The following is a 20,146-nucleotide window of genomic DNA, read 5'->3' on the forward strand; positions in this document are numbered from 1 at the left end:
AGAACCTTCTCCGGAGTGGTCCCCACTGACACTGGGCAGACCCCCAGGGGCAATCCTCAGTACTCACGACCTGTGTAGGCTTTCCTGGGACTGGACCCCTGGTTCTCGGCACACTGGATCCCCTTCAGTTCTACTCAGCACTCTTTGGATTCTCAGGCAGCACCGGAGACATCCGCTTCCTCTGACAGGAGGAGAGACAGCTGTCCTCTCCCTCCAGGGACTCTGCTCCCACCAAAGACAATGAGTCATGCGCTCCCTTCAAACTTATACTCACTCCCAGAATCCTCTGAGGGCAGAATCTGCCTTCTGGGGTAGTTACAAGCCTGAATGTGTCCCTGATTGGGTTTCCTCCACTGCCCTATGAGAAGCCTCTCACAGAGCCAGTGGGGAGACTCACCCCTCAGCAGAAACACCTGGAAACCATGACACCCTACCAAAAATAAATCAAGGCCCTGCTGTTAGGCAGACAAGGCCCACTATACATTTACCTAGCACCTATCTGTAGGGTGCTACACAATTATTGATTACCTCATTACAATGGCACCTAAAAGTGGGTGAAATATATTAGGCAGCAATTAAACATGTTGTCCCTGAAGTTGCTATGTTGAAAGCAGAATAAACTGGCAAGCGTACGGATTTGAGGACCAAACTGTAATGTCTAGATGACGGGGTCAGAGCAACTCCAACACTGCAGCTCTGGTGGAATGTTCCCAATCTGCAGTGCTCAGGACCAAACAAAAGTCCAAGCAAGGAAACCAGGAAGGGGGTGATGGGCGGCCAAGGCTCATTAATGGAGATGGGGAGGGGAAGGCTCATTAATGGAGGTGGGAGGGGAAGGCTCATGGTTGGAGGTGGGGAGGGGAAGGCTCATGGTTGGAGGTGGGGAGGGGAAGGCTCATAGACGGAGGTGGGGAGGCGAAGGCTCAAAAATGGAGGTGGGAAAGGAAGGCTTATTGATGGAAGTGGGGGGTAAGGCTCATTGATGGAGGTGGGGGAGGGAAGTCACATTAATAGAAGTGGGGAGGGGAAGGCTCATAGATGGAGGTGGGAAGGGAAGGCTCATTGATGGGAGGTGGGAAGGGAAAGCTCGTTGATGTAAGTGGGGGGGGGGCTCATTGATGGAGGTGGGTGGTGGAGGGTTAATGATGGAGGTGGGGAGGGAAGGCTCATTGATAAGAGTGGAAGGGAGGGGAAGGATCATAGATAGACTATTCCTTCCACTGACATCAATGAAGGGACACCATTAGTATCAATGACATCAACAATGGGGCAGAACTCTTCCTATTGACACCAACGTTGGTACACTATTCCTCCCACTGACACCAATGATGGGACACTATTCCTCCCACTGACACCAATGATGGGACACTATTCCTCCCACTGACACCAATGATGGGACACTATTCCTCCCACTGATACCAATGATGGGACACTATTCCTTCCACTGACACCAATGATGGGACACCATTCCCCCCACTGACAGCCCTGACACTAATGATGGGACACTATTCCTCCCACTGACACCAATGATGGGACACTATTCCTCCCACTGATACCAATGATGGGACACTATTCCTCCCACTGACACCAATGATGGGGCACTATTCCTCCCACTGACACCAATGATGGGGCACTATTCCTTCCACTGACACCAATGATGGGGCACTATTCTTCCCACTGACACCAATGATGGGGCACTATTCCTCCCACTGACACCAATGATGGGGCACTATTCCGTCCAATGACACCAATGATGGGGCACTATTCCTTCCATTGACACCAACGATGAGACACTATTTCTCCCACTGACGCCAATGATGGGGCAATGTTGCTCCCAATGACACCAATGATGAGACATTGTTTACTCCCACTGACTCCGGGACATTTTCTACTCAAACTAGCCACATTCCGATCCCCCTAAAGTCTGAAGGACAGTAAACTGGCCCTTCATTTGGAAAGTTTGGAGACCCCTGCTCAATACGATTGCTACGTATGCAACAAGTATACTTTGTTCATTGAAAAATTGCCTTGGAGACAGAGAATACTGAAGCAGGGAAGGGCAGGGGGTAGTAATGGTTTTGGTATGAGGCTCACACACAGTTACCCCTATGTAAGGGTGACTGGTGAGGACAAGATTTCTGATTTAGGTCTACTGCAGCTTGCAATATCCAAGTCATCTAGACTAAAAATATAACAACCTTTTGACATTTACATTACAAAAAACACTATCGGGCAACACTGGTTAGCTGGAAAGACTGCCAGACCTGAGGCCTGAGCTAGCTGGCAATGGACCTGCTCCTAGGTATCTATGCTGGAGCTCCATTAACAAAAGAGATATAAAGTGGCAGATCTACATTTGCACCCACATGGTACATTACACCATGCCACTTCCACTCTGCTTACCAGGTTGTGGTTGGCTATGTTGGAGTCATCTTCAGGAAAAGGAATGTAGACACCCAGTGCCACACAGTTGGCAAATATAGTCATGAGGATAAGGATATCGAAAGGTCTGAGTTCAAGTTTTAAGGAAACAAAATTTGTAAGAAAGAAACAAGCTGAAAAAGTGAAATTGCACAAAACGCGTAATTATAGACACTGGGGACACTCATCAAGCAAATTAGCAGCAGGATTAGACACAAATCAGGCGGTCTCTTAGTTAGTAAAGCCTATGGAATGGTTTTCCTCTGTATTTTTGACCCCTGTCCCAATAGGGAAGCCAATTCGCGAATACACTCTATTTTCAAAAGTATTGGGACGCCTACCTTTACACACACATGAACTTTATTGGCATCCCAGTCTTAGTCCGTAGGGTTTATGTGACGAGACCAATCACGCCACTGGGCATTGGAGAAGCCTGGTTGCTGGCCTCCTGCAATGTGACTATGGAACCTCTCATCAGCCCATGCTAAACATAAACCCCATGGCGATTTGACTGTGTTTGTGGCATCTGAGCGCTGTTTGGATATGTTGAGCGCTCAGATCCAGGCTATCTGGGGATGGGTTGAATGTGGGGGTTCTGTTCAGTAGACCGGGAGGGTGGTGTACACTGAGAATATGGTTTGGACTACTACAAATGGGACAGTCACATTCAGGAATAATGTCCCCCTTGTAAAATGACGATGTTATTCCCTGTATAGTATGAGGTCTCTGGACAGGAAGTACCACTCCTAATATGGTCATTCCAGGAAGTTCAATGAGGAGACGGACTGTCTGAGGTGGCTCGCCATTCACCTATTGTCGGGTGTGCTAATGAACTTGCCTGCTGTCTGCTAAGAGATGTATTGACACTCAGAGTAAGGTGTATTGAGGGCTCGTTAGGGAACCATTGTTCTGTGTCTGGCTATTGTGTACATTGATTGCCCCCTGGGGGCTTCTGTCTCCTTGCACATGGCAGTCCTTCTGGTCAAGCTATCTGACCAATCACTGCTGACTCATTTTCAAGCCCTCATCTGCATGGCTGGAGAGGACCTTATGGGGAACTGCAGGTACTGTGCAATTGACCAATGGGAAAGCGGTTGTTGGGGGAAGGATGTTCCAAAATTCTGTATAAAAGTGTGCTGTGTTCTTCCAATAAATGTTTTTCCTGTTTTACCCTCAACTTAGAGCTTTGTCTCCTTTTTGGGAGGGGATTTACTATCTGCGGCTAGAGACTGTTTCCTGCTAACGTAAGCCACTCGGTTACGGTGGCTATTCGGCGGTTTCATTCCTTTTTACACTGAGGTTCGTAACAACTGGTGGTAGTGGTGGGATCATTCCCACAGCCAGAGGGACAGCTACAGGAGACACCATTCCGTGGATTTACAAGTTGGGGGCAACGCATGTCTCAGTACAGCAACCCTTAAAGCAAAAGGATGAAACCAGCAGTGGAGTATAGATATTCTCTGAAAGAATATGACCGTATGGTGTGGTTACGGCTGAGCTTCTTCGGACCCAATCCACTGGAGAGATCCAAGCGGTTCGTGAGGAACTCAGTGTTCAAGTCTCTGCTAGACAGGGCAGAGAGAGAGGGCCAGCTAGCACGTTGGGAGGAACTCCAGCGGCAGGTACAATTAAGGGAAGAGGAGAACCCAGTCTCCATTCCCCAGCGGCAGGCTGAGTTACAGGGGGCAGAGACAGTCGGTCCTGTCGCCCAGCAGCAGATTGATTTGTTGGGAATTGGGAGCCCAGTCTCCATCCCACAGCAGCAGAGTGTCCTGCAGGAAACAGAGAGCCTAGTCTCCTTTCCCCAGCAACAGGACACTGTATTGGGAGCAGAGACAGTCGGTCTCCCTCCCCAGGGGCTGGAAGTATATTTGGGAGAGGAGCTTGTTACCCCCTCTCCCCATGGACAGTTTGATTTGTTGGGAATTGTGAGCCCAGTCTCCATCCCACAGCAGCCGAGTGAAGTGCAGGGAATTGGGAGCCCAGTCTCCAATTCCCAGCGGCAGGCTGAGTTACAGGGGGCAGACACAGTTGGTCCTGTCCCCCAGCAGCAGATGGATTTATTGGGAATTGGGAGCCCAGTCTCCATCCCACAGCGGCAGAATATTTCATTGGGAATTGGGAGCCCAGTCTCCATCCCACAGCAACAGGGCTGTTTAGCCAAAGGGGAGACAGTCAGTCTTCCCCCACAGCAGCATGGTGGGTTATCTAAAGGGGAGACAGTCGGTCTCTCCCTACCGCAGTATGGTGGTGTATCTAAAGGGGAGACAGTCGGTCTCCCCCTCCAACAACCAGGCTCCAACCAGGCTACTTCCGTGGTAGCGCTTGCAACAGGGCAGAGTACCGCTGGTCTCTGCCCACTCAGCAACCCACCAAGGCAGTCTACCAGTCCCCCACACAGCCAAGGTGAGGCACCTGGATATGGACAAATTTCTCTTCTACCCGGGTGTAGTAACCAGTTATTTTGGGTGGGCTGTACTGCTGTTTCTGTTTTGTGGGTGGGCTGCTGGACTAACAAGGGCACTGACCGGCAGAAGGTCAGATACCCTGTTAGTCTGTTTGGAAAAGGGGAGAAATGTGACGAGACCAATCTCGCCACTGGGCATTGGAGAAGCCTGGTTGCTCGCCTCCTGCAATGTGACTATGGACCCTCTCATCAGCCCATGCTAAACGTAAACCCCATGGCGATTTAACTGTGTTTGTGGCATCTGAGCGCTGTTTGGATATGTTGAGCGCTCAGATCCAGGCTATCTGGGGATGGGTTGAATGTGGGGGTTCTGTTCAGTAGACCGGGAGGGTGGTGTACACTGAGAATATGGTTTGGACTACTACAAATGGGACAGTCACATTCAGGAATAATGTAAAATGACGATTTTATTCCCTGTATAATATGAGGTTTCTGGACAGGAAGTACCACTCCTAATATGGTCATTCCAGGAAGTTCAATGAGGAGATGGACTGTCTGAGGTGGCTCTCCATTCACCTATTGTCGGGTGTGCTAATGAACTTGCCTGCTGTCTGCTAAGAGATGTATTGACACTCAGAGTAAGGTGTATTGAGGGCTCGTTAGGGAACCATTGTTCTGTGTCTGGCTATTGTGTACATTGATTGCCCCCTGGGGGCTTCTGTCTCCTTGCACATGGCAGTCCTTCTGGTCAAGCTATCTGACCAATCACTGCTGACTCATTTTCAAGCCCTCATTTGCATGGCTGGAGAGGGCCTTATGGGGAACTGCAGGTACTGTGCAATTAACCAATGGGAAAGCGGTTGTTGGGGGAAGGATGTTCCAAAATTCTGTATAAAAGTGTGCTGTGTTCTTCCAATAAATGTTGTTCCTGTTTTACCCTCAACTCGGAGCTTTGTCTCGTTTTTGGGAGGGGATTTATTATCTGCGGCTAGAGACTGTTTCCTGCTAACGTAAGCCACTCGGTTACGGTGGCTATTCGGCGGTTTCCTTCCTTTTTACGCTGAGGTTCGTAACAGTTTAATATTAAGTTGGCCCACTATTCCTCCCACTGACACCAATGATGGGACACTATTCCTCCCAATGATACCAATGATGGGGCACTATTCCTCCCACTGACACCAATGATGGGGCACTATTCCTCCCAATGATACCAATGATGGGACACTATTCCTCCCAATGATACCAATGATGGGACACTATTCCTTCCAATGACACCAATGATGGGGCACTATTCCTCCCACTGATATCAATTATGGGGCACTATTCCTCCCACTGATACCAATGATGGGGCACTATTCCTCCCACTGATACCAATGATGGGGCACTATTCCTCCCACTGACACCAATGATGGGACACTATTCCTCCCACTGATATCAATGATGGGGCACTATTCCTCCCACTGATACCAATGATGGGACACTATTCCTTCCACTGATACCAATGATGGGGCACTATTCCTCCCACTGATACCAATGATGGGGCACTATTCCTCTCACTGACACCAATGATTGGACACTATTCCTCCCACTGACACCAATGATGGGACACTATCCCTCCCACTGATACCAATGATAGGGCACTATTCCTCCCACTGACACCAATGATGGGACAATATTCCTCTCACTGACACCAATAATGGGTCACTATTCCTCCCACTGATACCAATGATAGGGCACTATTCCTCCCACTGAAACCAATGATGGGACACTATTCCTCCCACTGACACCAATGATGGGGCACTATTCCTCCCACTGACACCAATGATTGGACACTATTCCTTCCACTGATACCAATAATGGGGCACTATTGATCTTTTATTGAAAAGAATCAAGCAACATATTTTATACAAAAGTAAAAAACAGAACTATAGTACAATATTCCAACAGAAAAAAACAAAGGAATTCACATCCATGTGCAGAATATATACAATATATACATAATCCACTTCCAACATTCTTAGAAAACTATTTACATAAAGCAGCAGAGAGGGCCTAAGAGGCACAACCCATCACCTATGTATGCAGCCATTTATCAAAAACTGAGCATTAAGAAAAAATCTAGGGTGATAAGAGACAGAAAGCCACACCCGGGAAAGAGACTCCTGGCAGTCAGGGAGGCTTGAAACCCCTCCACGCCTTCAGCCAAGCCCTCTGACCCCACTTGTCTCTCTCAAGCGCCCGAATCTTCCCCACCTCATGCAGAATGTCACACACCACCACCTGAACAGGAAGGATTTTACGCCGAAGGGTGACCTGACACCGTGCGTTCCATGTGTAATAACGGACTACTAAACTAACTAAAAAAAGTGTATCCAAACAAAAGCCCCCACCAGTATTGAATGCTCCGTACACCCACTCAGCATAACCCAGCCTGGAGAGGAAAGGAACACCGAGGGCCCGCCCAACCTGTTTGTATACCTCTGTTAAAAGGGCAACGAAGCAGAAAATGGGCCATAGTCTCCTCCTCACCTGTACATTCCTCCCGAGGACAACCACGATCCACCCCACTGCGGAATTTCAAATTGCCCCGAACATAGAGCCTCCCGTGGAAGCACAACCAGGCCAGATCCCTGAATTTAAGGGGGACTCTAGCCAAATTAATCAATCTTAACCCTTCCCTCAAAATTGGGCCTGGGCAATCCCTTAAGGCCAGTGGGTCATGAAAGACTTCACTCAAGACTCGGCTCATAAGGACTTTCCTCGGAGCGGATCTGAGATCTTCAGCCGACAGTCGCCACTGCCGCAGCAACTTCAGACACGGAGCGACATAGGCTGGGAGCTGACCACGATGACCCCTGAGATTCTTCACTTGGCCACCTTCTTCCCAAAGTCGCAGAAAAGGCCTAAACCAAGATCTAAACATGCCTGCCCATCCAGGAGGTTCCACTGCAAGCATACTACCAATGTTAAACTTGAGAAATAGCAGTGAAAAGAAAAGAACGGGGTTGACCATACCTAAGCCACCCTCCCTCCTGGATAGATAGGTGACATTCCTCTTGATGGGGTTCAGTCTGTTCCCCCACAGCATCTGGAAGAACACACTATAGATCCTAGCATAGAGAGACACTGGCAAGATGCAGACAGGGCTGACATACAAGAAGATCGGTATCAGGTAAGTCTTAATCAGATCAACCCTTTCCCTCAGAGATAACTTCCATCTCTTCCTGCTGACCACCTTAGTATTGGCAACGTCCAGCCTGCCTTCCCAGTTTTTGAGGCCATAATCGCCAGGTCCAAATTCAATGCCTAATATCTTAATTTTTTCCTGGGGCACTGGAAAAGTGTCCGGGAGATCAAACCCCTCACCTTCCATTCCCATCCAAAAAACTTCACTCTTTTCCTGATTGATCTTGGAGCCTGATGCTTCAGAGTACCGTGATGTCAGAGAGACCACCTCCTCCGCTTCATCTGTCCCAGTGACAATCACTGACACATCATCCGCATAGGCAACAACCCTCAAAGGCGGCTCACCCGGGATTCCCACTGGTACCCCACACAACATGCTGCTCTCTAGTCTCCTGATGAAGGGGTCGATTGCAAACACATAGAGCAGGGGACTCAGCGGACAACCCTGGCGCACCCCAGAACCAACCTCAAAGGACTGTCCAACCCAACCATTAACAAGAGGGAAGCTTTCTGCCCCCTTATACAAAACTTTTAACCAATCGACAAAACCACCCGGCAGACCGTACTTACTAAACAGCAACCACAGGTACTCATGGTTGACACGATCGAAAGCCTTTGCCTGATCCAATGCCAGTAGATACTTTCCCCAGCCTGCAGCCCTGCACTGCTCCAAGGCCTCCCGGACAGCTAAAACCGCTGTGAAGGTGCTCCTACCCTGGATCGAACAGTGCTGATGGCGAGAAAGCAAAGACTCTGCTACTGCCGATAGGCGCCAGAAAAGTATCTTCGCCAGCACCTTTCTATCGACATTGAGAAGGCTGATGGGGCGCCAATTCTCAATCATCGAAGGATCTTTCCCTTTTGAAAGAAGAATCACAGCTGAGTGTCTCATGGAAGGGGGAAGCACCCCCTCAGCAAGACAACTGTTAAAAACCTCTACCAAATGTGGGGCCAGAATAGACTTAAAGGCTTTGTAAAACTCAGCCGTCAGACCATCCGGTCCAGGTGACTTTTTGATGGCAAGCTGTTCAATTGCCCTCGTCACCTCTTCAACTGTGATCTCTTCTGTCAAATTCATCAAAGGGACATCTCCACCATTTAGACCTGGAGTAGAGTCCAAAAAGCTTTCCATCTTGTCTCGGTCAAGCTCCTTCCTCCCAAGAAGTTCAGCATAAAAAGACCTCACGACCTCCAGGATCCCTGACCTGGACTTTGTCAAGGAACCTGTACTATCCTTAAGGCCAACGACCATCTTAACAGCTACACCCTGTTTGCAGTTCTGGTAAGGGTCAGGCGAGTGGTATTTCCCATAGTCCCGCTCCAGAACCAAAGAGGTATGCCGGTCATATTGACACTTCCTGAGGAGAATTTTCACTTCAGAGATTGCCCCAGGATCTCCTCCTCTCGAGACAAGAATATCCAGCTTCCTCCGCAAACGTTGGTAGGTCATGTATCTATTAAACTGTTTTTTATTGGCTAGGCCCCTGAAGAATCCAGCAATCCTCTTTTTGGTCAGCTCCCACCACTCAGCCTTGCTGCTACAAAAGTCCAGGATGGTCACCTGTGCCTGAAAGAATTCCTCAAAGGATTGTCTAACATGTTCTTCCTCAAGGAGAGTCGAATTTAATCTCCAGATGCATTTGCCCCTCTGAGGGAAGTCTGAAGCATTCAAGACCACAGATAGCATACAGTGATCAGAGAACTCCACTGCCTGCACCACTGGGGGTGAGAAAGCAGAGGCCTCCTTCAAAAAAAACCTATCTATTCTACTCTGACTATTACCTCGATGAAATGTGAACCCTGTGTCATCCGGAAGGTGCTTAATGTGCACATCCACAAGACCAGCATCCCTAACCATACTATTTAAAAAAACGCTATCATATCCCAGCCTGTCATTGAAGTCCTTCCTGTCCTTGGGCCTAGTCACAGTATTAAAGTCACCTCCAAAAACCACTTGCCGGGATGTAAAAAGAAATGGCTTGATCCTTGTAAAAAGGCATTTCCTGTCCCACTTTGTGTGCGGCCCATAAATATTAATTAGGCGCAGGTCCTGCCCTCCCACAAGAACGTCTAAGACAATACATCTCCCAATCTCCACCTCAATAACCCGCCGGACAGTTACCATGCCGGTTTTAAACAACACCGCCACCCCGCCGTAAGGCTCGGCCGCAAGAGACCAGTAAGATGGACCATACCTCCACTCTCTCTTGGCCATATGAATATCTGCCAAGGAGGTGAGCCTAGTCTCCTCAAAAAATAAAATTTCAGCATCTAATTGGCTGAACAAAAAGAAGGCCATAGAACGAGCTCTTACCGACTTAATACTGGCGACATTTATTGTCACCACTTTTAACGGAGGGGGAACCGCCATTTGGGTTATTGGGTGGATTGCTTCTTAGCTCCCCTCTACTGCTCATCACCAGAAGCCTCTCTCTTTCTTGAGGCCTCCTCCAATTCCATTTCTGAATCAGAATTTTGCTCAGAAGAAGCTCCAGATGAGGAGATATCCCATGCAGAAGCCCTAGAACGGTTGGGGACAGACACTGGGGCTTCCTGTCCCTGTTCCATCCTCACCGTCTGTCTCTTCCGCCTCACAACCTTCCTTCTCTCCTCTAGATACTGCAGGTCAGATTCAGAGAGGTTATCTCTTGTTTTCTTCTTCTTTGAAGTCTTCACAGAAGACTTCTTTACAGAGGAAGCCGCAGCACCCTTTTTGGTACCCTCTACCACTCCTGGTGGGGAGGGACCTTCCCTTAAGTCAGACCTAGGAGGGGAAGACTCATGGGGCATAACTGACTCGGGGGGCACAAACTTAGAAGGTTCTGACACAAGAGGAGCGGGTACAGTAGGCTGGGGGGACACAGAGACAGCCACAGAAGGAATACCTACAGACACAGGAGGGTTGGCCACAGAAACTGGGGAGGTATCCTGAACAGGACCAGGGGGGTCCGTCACCGCAGAGGAGGATGGTACACCAGGGGCCTCATCCTCCATCCTGTCCAGCCTCAACAGTTCATCTACTACCTCCTTCTCCATATTGTGCCAGGCCTCCGGACATCGGCTGTAGGGGTGGCCAAGGCGCAGGCACAGATTGCACCTTATCGCCTGGGTGCAGTCCCTGGCCACATGACCCTGTCCCCGACATACCGAACATATTAAGGCTGAACAGGAGGAGCTAAAATGCCCCTTTTCTCCACAGCGGTGACACAGCTTTGGCTGACCAGGATAAAAAATAGTCATCCTATCCCTCCCTATGAAAGCCGAGGAGGGCAGGTGACGGACAACATTCCCATCCCTGGCCAACCTGACCGTTACTGACCAACCCCCAGTCCAGATGCCACGTTCATCAAGGATTTTATTTGGCGTTGTCAAAACCTCACCATAGTTCCTTAACCAGACCTCTAAGTCCCGAGCAGGAACACTCTCGTTAGTGAGAATGATGGTTATTTTTTTAACCGTCGATCTCTGCGAAACAGCAACTGGTGCCAGATCTTCCCATTCGGGTCTTGACCTGCACCGAGCCTCATATCGTTCCCAGAACAGGTCAAGACCCTCCGGCCTGGTGAAGCTTATTGTGTACTCCCGGCTCCCAGCTACATGTATTAGGGCATAAAGGTCATTCGCCCCAAAGCCCATCTCCAAAATCATATCCACCACCACACGCCGTGCTGGAGAGACTGCACCACCTTCCCATTTAAGTATAACGACATTACGTCTTGGACCCCCAGCAGAAGCCAGAGACCCAAGACTTGAACCAGGGGCGCTCAAAGTGGCAGTTTGTGGTGTAAATCTCTGCCTGGAAGCAGGGTTACTCATTGGCTGCAGCCCTGGCTTAATAACATTACCAGGTGCAGAGCGTACCACCTGAGCAAAAGAAGGCTTATCAGGGCCAAGACCCCACACTGATGTAACTTTAGGCGGTACATTACTATTACTATCCTTATTATTAATTGCTTGTACTGAGCCAGCAGGATTGTCCATTGCACACATATTGGCAGCATTATTCAGAACACCTGAAATAGAAGAATCGTTAAAATCACCATTCATTATCACAGTGTCTGTTGTAGTACCACAAGTGGCCTGATGCTGCAGTATAGAGTCCTGAACAATAGCTGTGACTGGACAAACAGCCTTGGGCACAGCAAAAGGGGGGTTAATGGGTTGCTCTGGCTCTTGTAGTTCCTTTGCTGCAATGTCATTTTTTTAAACGCAGTTTTTCCTGCAAGGAAACATCAGCAGCTGAAATATTGCTGGATATGAAATTACCAGCCTGGGTGTCATTGGGCAAAACATCCGCATTAGCCAAGGTGTTAAATGGCACAAAAATAGTTTTATCAGTCACTTGGGACTTGCTAGGTTTTACCTTATCAGGCACATTATCAGGTAAGTTCTCCTCACCAAACACCAGCTGATCCGCCTGTAATGGAGACTCCACTGCCTGGATCACTGTCAGCATGCCTCCTGAGCCCTGAGAAGGCAACGGGCTGCTTACCTCACCCTGGGGGGGCAGGGGGTCAGAACTGGGGGTCTCCTCCACCTCCATCTTTGCCATCCTTGCAAATCTGCGGTCATTGCAGAACTTTTCCTTAAAGGGCCCCTCTCTGCTTTCCATCATGGCCACAATGGTTTCCTGGTGTTGAACCCGGACCTTTGCCAACTGGATTTCCGAATCCATAGATCCACGGTTGCGGCTGTGCAAACCTTCACGTTGCTTTCGCAGACGCTTCAACTCTGCTCTCAGTTTATAGAGCTGGTCTCTCTCCCTATTCAGGACCTTGATCCCGGCCACCACTCGCTCCCGAATGGACTCGGTATCCTCATCCTCACCAGGGGCAGAGAGATCCCCAGCCATGGCTTGTCCAGGAGCAGGTATGTCATCCAGCTGCCCAGGGGATGGCTGAGAGCTTCCAGCAGGAGAGGCCCTGCTGGCCTGCATGGCCTCCCCAGATAGGGGCCAGCAGGGCTGGGAGAGATTTTACCAGACTCCCCTCTGACACAGATCACCTGGAGCAGCTCCAGACACACAGCCAGAGAACCTTCCTGCAGCCACACCCGAAGCTGAATGGGAATGGGAAACGACTCCTCCCACTGACAGCAATGATGGGGCACTATTCCTCCCACTGACACCAATGATGGGGCACTATTTCTCCCACTGATACCAATGATGGGACACTATTCCTCCCACTGACACCAATGATGGGACACTATTCCTCCCACTGACACCAATGATGGGGCACTATTCCTCCCACTGATACCAATGATGGGGCACTATTCCTCCCAATGATACCAATGATGGGGCACTATTCCTCCCACTGACACCAATGATGGGACACTATTCCTCCCACTGACACCAATGATGGGACATTATTCCTCCCACTGATATCAATGATGGGGCACTATTGATCTTTTATTGAAAAGAATCAAGCAACATATTTTATACAAAAGTAAAAAACAGAACTATAGTACAATATTCCAACAAAAAAAAACAAAGAAATTCACATCCATGTGCAGAATATATACAATATATACATAATCCACTTCCAACATTCTTAGAAAACTATTTACATAAAGCAGCAGAGAGGGCCTAAGAGGCACAACCCATCACCTATGTATGCAGCCATTTATCAAAAACTGAGCATTAAGAAAAAATCTAGGGTGATAAGAGACAGAAAGCCACACCCGGGAAAGAGACTCCTGGTAGTCAGGGAGGCTTGAAACCCCTCCACGCCTTCAGCCAAGCCCTCTGACCCCACTTGTCTCTCTCAAGCGCCCGAATCTTCCCCACCTCATGCAGAATGTCACACACCACCACCTGAACAGGAAGGATTTTACGCCGAAGGGTGACCTGACACCGTGCGTTCCATGTGTAATAACGGACTACTAAACTAACTAAAAAAAGTGTATCCAAACAAAAGCCCCCACCAGTATTGAATGCTCCGTACACCCACTCAGCATAACCCAGCCTGGAGAGGAAAGGAACACCGAGGGCCCGCCCAACCTGTTTGTATACCTCTATGTTAAAAGGGCAACGAAGCAGAAAATGGTCCATAGTCTCCTCCTCACCTGCACATTCCTCCCGAGGACAACCACGATCCATCCCACTGCGGAATTTCAAATTGCCCCGAACATAGAGCCTCCCGTGGAAGCACAACCAGGCCAGATCCCTGAATTTAAGGGGGACTCTAGCCAAATTAATCAATCTTAACCCTTCCCTCAAAATTGGGCCTGGGCAATCCCTTAAGGCCAGTGGGTCATGAAAGACTTCACTCAAGACTCGGCTCATAAGGACTTTCCTCGGAGCGGATCTGAGATCTTCAGCCGACAGTCGCCACTGCCGCAGCAACTTCAGACACGGAGCGACATAGGCTGGGAGCTGACCACGATGACCCCTGAGATTCTTCACTTGGACACCTTCTTCCCAAAGTCGCAGAAAAGGCCTAAACCAAGATCTAAACATGCCTGCCCATCCAGGAGGTTTCACTGCAAGCATACTACCAATGTTAAACTTGAGAAATAGCAGTGAAAAGAAAAGAACGGGGTTGACCATACCTAAGCCACCCTCCCTCCTGGATAGATAGGTGACATTCCTCTTGATGGGGTTCAGTCTGTTCCCCCACAGCATCTGGAAGAACACACTATAGATCCTAGCATAGAGAGACACTGGCAAGATGCAGACAGGGCTGACATACAAGAAGATCGGTATCAGGTAAGTCTTAATCAGATCAACCCTTTCCCTCAGAGATAACTTCCATCTCTTCCAGCTGACCACCTTAGTATTGGCAACTTCCAGCCTGCCTTCCCAGTTTTTGAGGCCATAATCGCCAGGTCCAAATTCAATGCCTAATATCTTAATTTTTTCCTGGGGCACTGGAAAAGTGTCCGGGAGATCAAACCCCTCACCTTCCTTTCCCATCCAAAAAACTTCACTCTTTTCCTGATTGATCTTGGAGCCTGATGCTTCAGAGTACCGTGATGTCAGAGAGACCACCTCCTCCGCTTCATCTGTCCCAGTGACAATCACTGACACATCATCCGCATAGGCAACAACCCTCAAAGGCGGCTCACCCGGGATTCCCACTGGTACCCCACACAACATGCTGCTCTCTAGCCTCCTGATGAAGGGGTCGATTGCAAACACATAGAGCAGGGGACTCAGCGGACAACCCTGGCGCACCCCAGAACCAACCTCAAAGGACTGTCCAACCCAACCATTAACAAGAGGGAAGCTTTCTGCCCCCTTATACAAAACTTTTAACCAATCGACAAAACCACCCGGCAGACCGTACTTACTAAAGAGCGACCACAGGTACTCATGGTTGACACGATCGAAAAAGCCTTTGCCTGATCCAATGCCAGTAGATACTTTCCCCAGCCTGCAGCCCTGCACTGCTCCAAGGCCTCCCGGACAGCTAAAACCGCTGTGAAGGTGCTCCTACCCTGGATCGAACAGTGCTGATGGCGAGAAAGCAAAGACTCTGCTACTGCCGATAGGCGCCAGAAAAGTATCTTCGCCAGCACCTTTCTATCGACATTGAGAAGGCTGATGGGGCGCCAATTCTCAATCATCGAAGGATCTTTACCTTTTGAAAGAAGAATCACAGCTGAGTGTCTCATGGAAGTGGGAAGCACCCCCTCAGCAAGACAACTGTTAAAAATCTCTACCAAATGTGGGGCCAGAATAGACTTAAAGGCTTTGTAAAACTCAGCCGTCAGACCATCCGGTCCAGGTGACTTCTTGATGGCAAGCTGTTCAATTGCCCTCGTCACCTCTTAAACTGTGATCTCTTCTGTCAAATTCATCAAAGGGACATCTCCACCATTTAGACCTGGAATAGAGTCCAAAAAGCTTTCCATCTTGTCTCGGTCAAGCTCCTTCCTCCCAAGAAGTTCAGCATAAAAAGACCTCACGACCTCCAGGATCCCTGACCTGGACTTTGTCAAGGAACCTGTACTATCCTTAAGGCCAACGACCATCTTAACAGCTACACCCTGTTTGCAGTTCTGGTAAGGGTCAGGCGAGTTGTATTTCCCATAGTCCCGCTCCAGAACCAAAGAGGTATGCCGGTCATATTGACACTTCCTGAGGAGGATTTTCACTTCAGAGATTGCCCCAGGATCTCCTCCTCTCGAGACAAGAATATCCAGCTTCCTCCGCAAACGTTGGTAGGTCATGTATCTATTAAAATGTTTTTTATTGGCTAGGCCCCTGAAGAATCCAGCAATCCTCTTTTTGGTCAGCTCCCACCACTCAGCCTTGCTGCTACAAAAGTCCAGGATGGTCACCTGTGCCTGAAAGAATTCCTCAAAGGATTGTCTAACATGTTCTTCCTCAAGGAGAGTCGAATTTAATCTCCAGATGCCTTTGCCCCTCTGAGGGAAATCTGAAGCATTCAAGACCACAGATAGCATACAGTGATCAGAGAACTCCACTGCCTGCACCACTGGGGGTGAGAAAGCAGAGGCCTCCTTCAAAAAAAACCTATCTATCCTACTCTGACTATTACCTCGATGAAAGGTGAACCCTGTGTCATCCGGGAGGTGCTTAATGTGCACATCCACAAGACCAGCATCCCTAACCATACTATTTAAAAAAACGCTATCATATCCCAGCCGGTCATTGAAGTCCTTCCTGTCCTTGGGCCTAGTCACAGTATTAAAGTCACCTCCAAAAACCACTTGCCGGGATGTAAAAAGAAATGGCTTGATCCTTGTAAAAAGGCATTTCCTGTCCCACTTTGTGTGCGGCCCATAAATATTAATTAGGCGCAGGTCCTGCCCTCCCACAAGAACGTCTAAGACCATACATCTCCCAATCTCCACCTCAATAACCCGCCGGACAGTTACCATGCCGGTTTTAAACAACACCGCCACCCCGCCGTAAGGCTCGGCCGCAAGAGACCAGTAAGATGGACCATACCTCCACTCTCTCTTGGCCATAAGAATATCTGCCAAGGAGGTGAGCCTAGTCTCCTGCAAAAATAAAATTTCAGCATCTAATTGGCTGAACAAAAATAAGGCCATAGAACGAGCTCTTACCGACTTAATGCTGGCGACATTTATTGTCACCACTTTTAACGGAGGGGGAACCGCCATTTGGGTTATTGGGTGGATTGCTTCTTAGCTCCCCTCTGCTGCTCATCACCAGAAGCCTCTCTCTTTCTTGAAGCCTCCTCCAACTCCATTTCAATATCTGAATTCTGCTCAGAAGAATCCCCAGATGAGGAGATATCCCAAGCAGAAGCCCTAGAACGGTTGGAGACAGTCACTGAGGCATCCTGTCCCTGTTCCGTCCTCACCGTCTGTCTCTTCCGCCTCACAACCTTCCTTCTCTCCTCCAGGTACTGAAGGTCAGATTCAGAGATGCTTTCATCTCTTGTTTTCTTCTTCTTCTTTGAAGTCTTCACAGAAGACTTCTTTACAGAGGAAGCCGCAGCAGCACCCTTTTTGGTACCCTCTACCACTCCTGGTGGGTGGGGGGCTTCTTTAAGGTCACACTTAGGAAGGGAAGACTGATCGGGAATAACTGACTCAGGGGGCACAGACTTGGCAGATTCTGACACAAGAGGAGCCGGTACAGTAGGCTGGGGGGACACAGGGACAGACACAGAAGGAAAACTTACAGATACAGGAGGGGTGGGCACAGGGACTAGGGAGGGATCCTGCACAAGACCAGGGGGGTCAGTCACCGCAGAGGAGGGTGGTACAACAGGGGCCTCATCCTCCATCCTGTCCAGCCTTAACAGATCATCTATCACCTCTCTATCCATATTATGCCAGGCTTCAGGACATCGGCTGTAGGGGTGGCCAAGGCGCAGGCACAGGTTGCACCTTATCGCCTGGGTGCAGTCCCTGGCCACATGACCCTGTCCCCGACACACTGAACAGATCAGTGCTGAACAAGAGGAGCTAAAATGCCCCTTTTCTCCACAGCGGTGACACAGTTTTGGCTGACCGGGATAAAAAATAGTCATCCTATCCCTCCCTATAAAAGCAGAGGAGGGCAGGTGACGGACAACATTCCCATCCCTAGCCAACCTGACCGTTACCGACCAACCCCCGGTCCAGATGCTACGCTCATCATGAATTTTATCCGGCCTGGTCAAAACATCCCCATAATTTCTCAACCAGACCTCTAAGTCCCGAGCAGGAACACTCTCATTTGTAAGGACAATCGTAATTTTCTTCACTGTTGACCTTTGGGAAACTGCCACTGGCACCAGACCTTCCCATTCGGGTCTTGACCTGCACCGAGCCATATATCGTTCCCAGAACAAGTCAAGACCCTCTGGTCTGGTGAAACTAACCGTGTATTCCCGGCTTCCAGCCACATGTATCAGGGCATATAGGTCATTAGCCCCAAAACCCATATCTAAGATCAGGTCCACCACCATACGCCTTGCTAGAGGGACTGCACCACCTTCCCATTTAAGGAGGACTACGTTCCGCCTTGGACCCCCAGCAGAAGCCATAGATCCAATACCAGATCCAATGGTGCTCATAGTGGCAGCCCGCGAGGGAAAACCCTGATTAGAAGCAGAGCTCCTCCTTGATTGTAACCCTGGCTTGGTGATATTGCCAGGAGCACAGCTTACCACCTGTGCAAATGTAGGTTTTTTAGGGCCAAGACCCCACACTGATGTCACATTATCAGGTACACTACTATTATTATTTTTACCAGCTTGGCCTAAACAAGCAGCATTATCAGTTCCACATATAATGGTGGGATCCACCATGCCTGCAATGTTATTAGGGATAATGGTTTCTGATGCAGTACCAGATGTTTCCTGCTGCTGCGCTGTAGAGTCCTGTTCAACAGTGACTGAAATAGTTTTAAGCTCAGCAGAAGGGGGGTTAATCGGCTCTTCTGGGTTTTGTGGTTCTTCAGCAGAAATGTCATTTTTTAAACACAACTTTTCCTGTTTAGAGACATCAGCAGCAGGCACAACATTGCTGAGCATAGGGGAATCACCCTGAGTGTCATTAGGAAACCCATCACTAGGCAAGGTGCTAAAAGGCACAAAAACTGTTTTATCTGTAAGCTGGGGCTTTATATACTTTACTTTATCAGGCACACTCTCAGGTAAGTCCTCCACATCACCAAACACCAGCTGATCTTCCTGCATTGGAGACTCCATTACCTGTATAACTTTCAACATGCCTCCTGAGCCCTGAGATGGCAATGGGCTGCTTACCTCACCTTGAGGGGGAAGGGGGTCAGAACCGGGGGTCTCCTCCTCCACCTCCATCTTTGCAAACCTCCGTTCATTGCAAAACTTCTCCCTGAAGGGACCATCCCTGCCTTCCATCATGGCCACGATAGTTTCTTGATGATCCACACGGACTTTCGCTAATTGGACCTCTGAATCCATGGATCCACGGTTCTTGCTGAACAAGCCTTCACGCTGCTTTCTCAGGCGCTTTAAATCCGCTCTAAGCTTGTAGAGCTTGTCTCTCTCCTTATTGAGGACTTTGATCCCGGCCACCACTCGCTCCCGAATGGATCCAGCATCTTCATCCTCACCAGGTGCAGAGAGATCACCAACCACGGGCTGCACAGGAGCAGGGGTGCCATCCATCCGCCCAGGGGATGTCTGAGAGCCTCCAGCAGGAGAGGCCCTGCTGGCCTCCATGGCTTCCCCAGAAGGGGGCCAGGAGAGCTGGGAGGGATTTCACCTCACACCCTCTTACACAGATCACCTGGAGCAGCAACAGACACACAGCCAGAGAACCTTTCAGCAGCCACACCCGAAGCTGAATGATGGGAAACGACTCCTCCCACTGACAGCAATGATGGGACGCTATTCCTTCCACTGACACCAACAATGGGGCACTATTCCTCCCACAGACACCAACAATGATGTGTACTATTCCTCCCACTGACACCAATGATGGGGCACTATTCCTCCCACTGACACCAATGATGGGGCGCTATTCCTCCCACTGACACCAATGATGGGACACTATTCCTCCCACTGACACCAATGATGGAACACTATTCCTCCTACTGACACCAATGATGGGACACTATTCCTCCCACTGATACCAATGATGGGGCACTATTCCTCCCACTGACACCAATGATGGGATACTATTCCTCCCACTGACACCAATGATGGGTCACTATTCCTCCCA

At 49.3% G+C, this 20,146-nt stretch overlaps 1 protein-coding gene across 1 annotated transcript in view; it reads right to left on the reverse strand.

The window, feature by feature from the left end:
- Positions 1 to 20,146, reverse strand: part of CACNA1F (calcium voltage-gated channel subunit alpha1 F) — a 223,628-nt gene that overhangs the window by 190,866 nt on the left and 12,616 nt on the right. Inside the window, exon 4 of the mRNA XM_082263594.1 lies at positions 2,404 to 2,509. Within this exon, the coding sequence (XP_082119720.1) occupies positions 2,404 to 2,509 (106 nt within the window). The remainder of the gene's footprint in view (positions 1 to 2,403; positions 2,510 to 20,146) is intronic.

The sequence above is a fragment of the Pelophylax lessonae genome (assembly GCF_965119305.1).
Source record: "Pelophylax lessonae genome assembly, chromosome: 7".
NCBI lineage: Eukaryota > Metazoa > Chordata > Amphibia > Anura > Ranidae > Pelophylax > Pelophylax lessonae.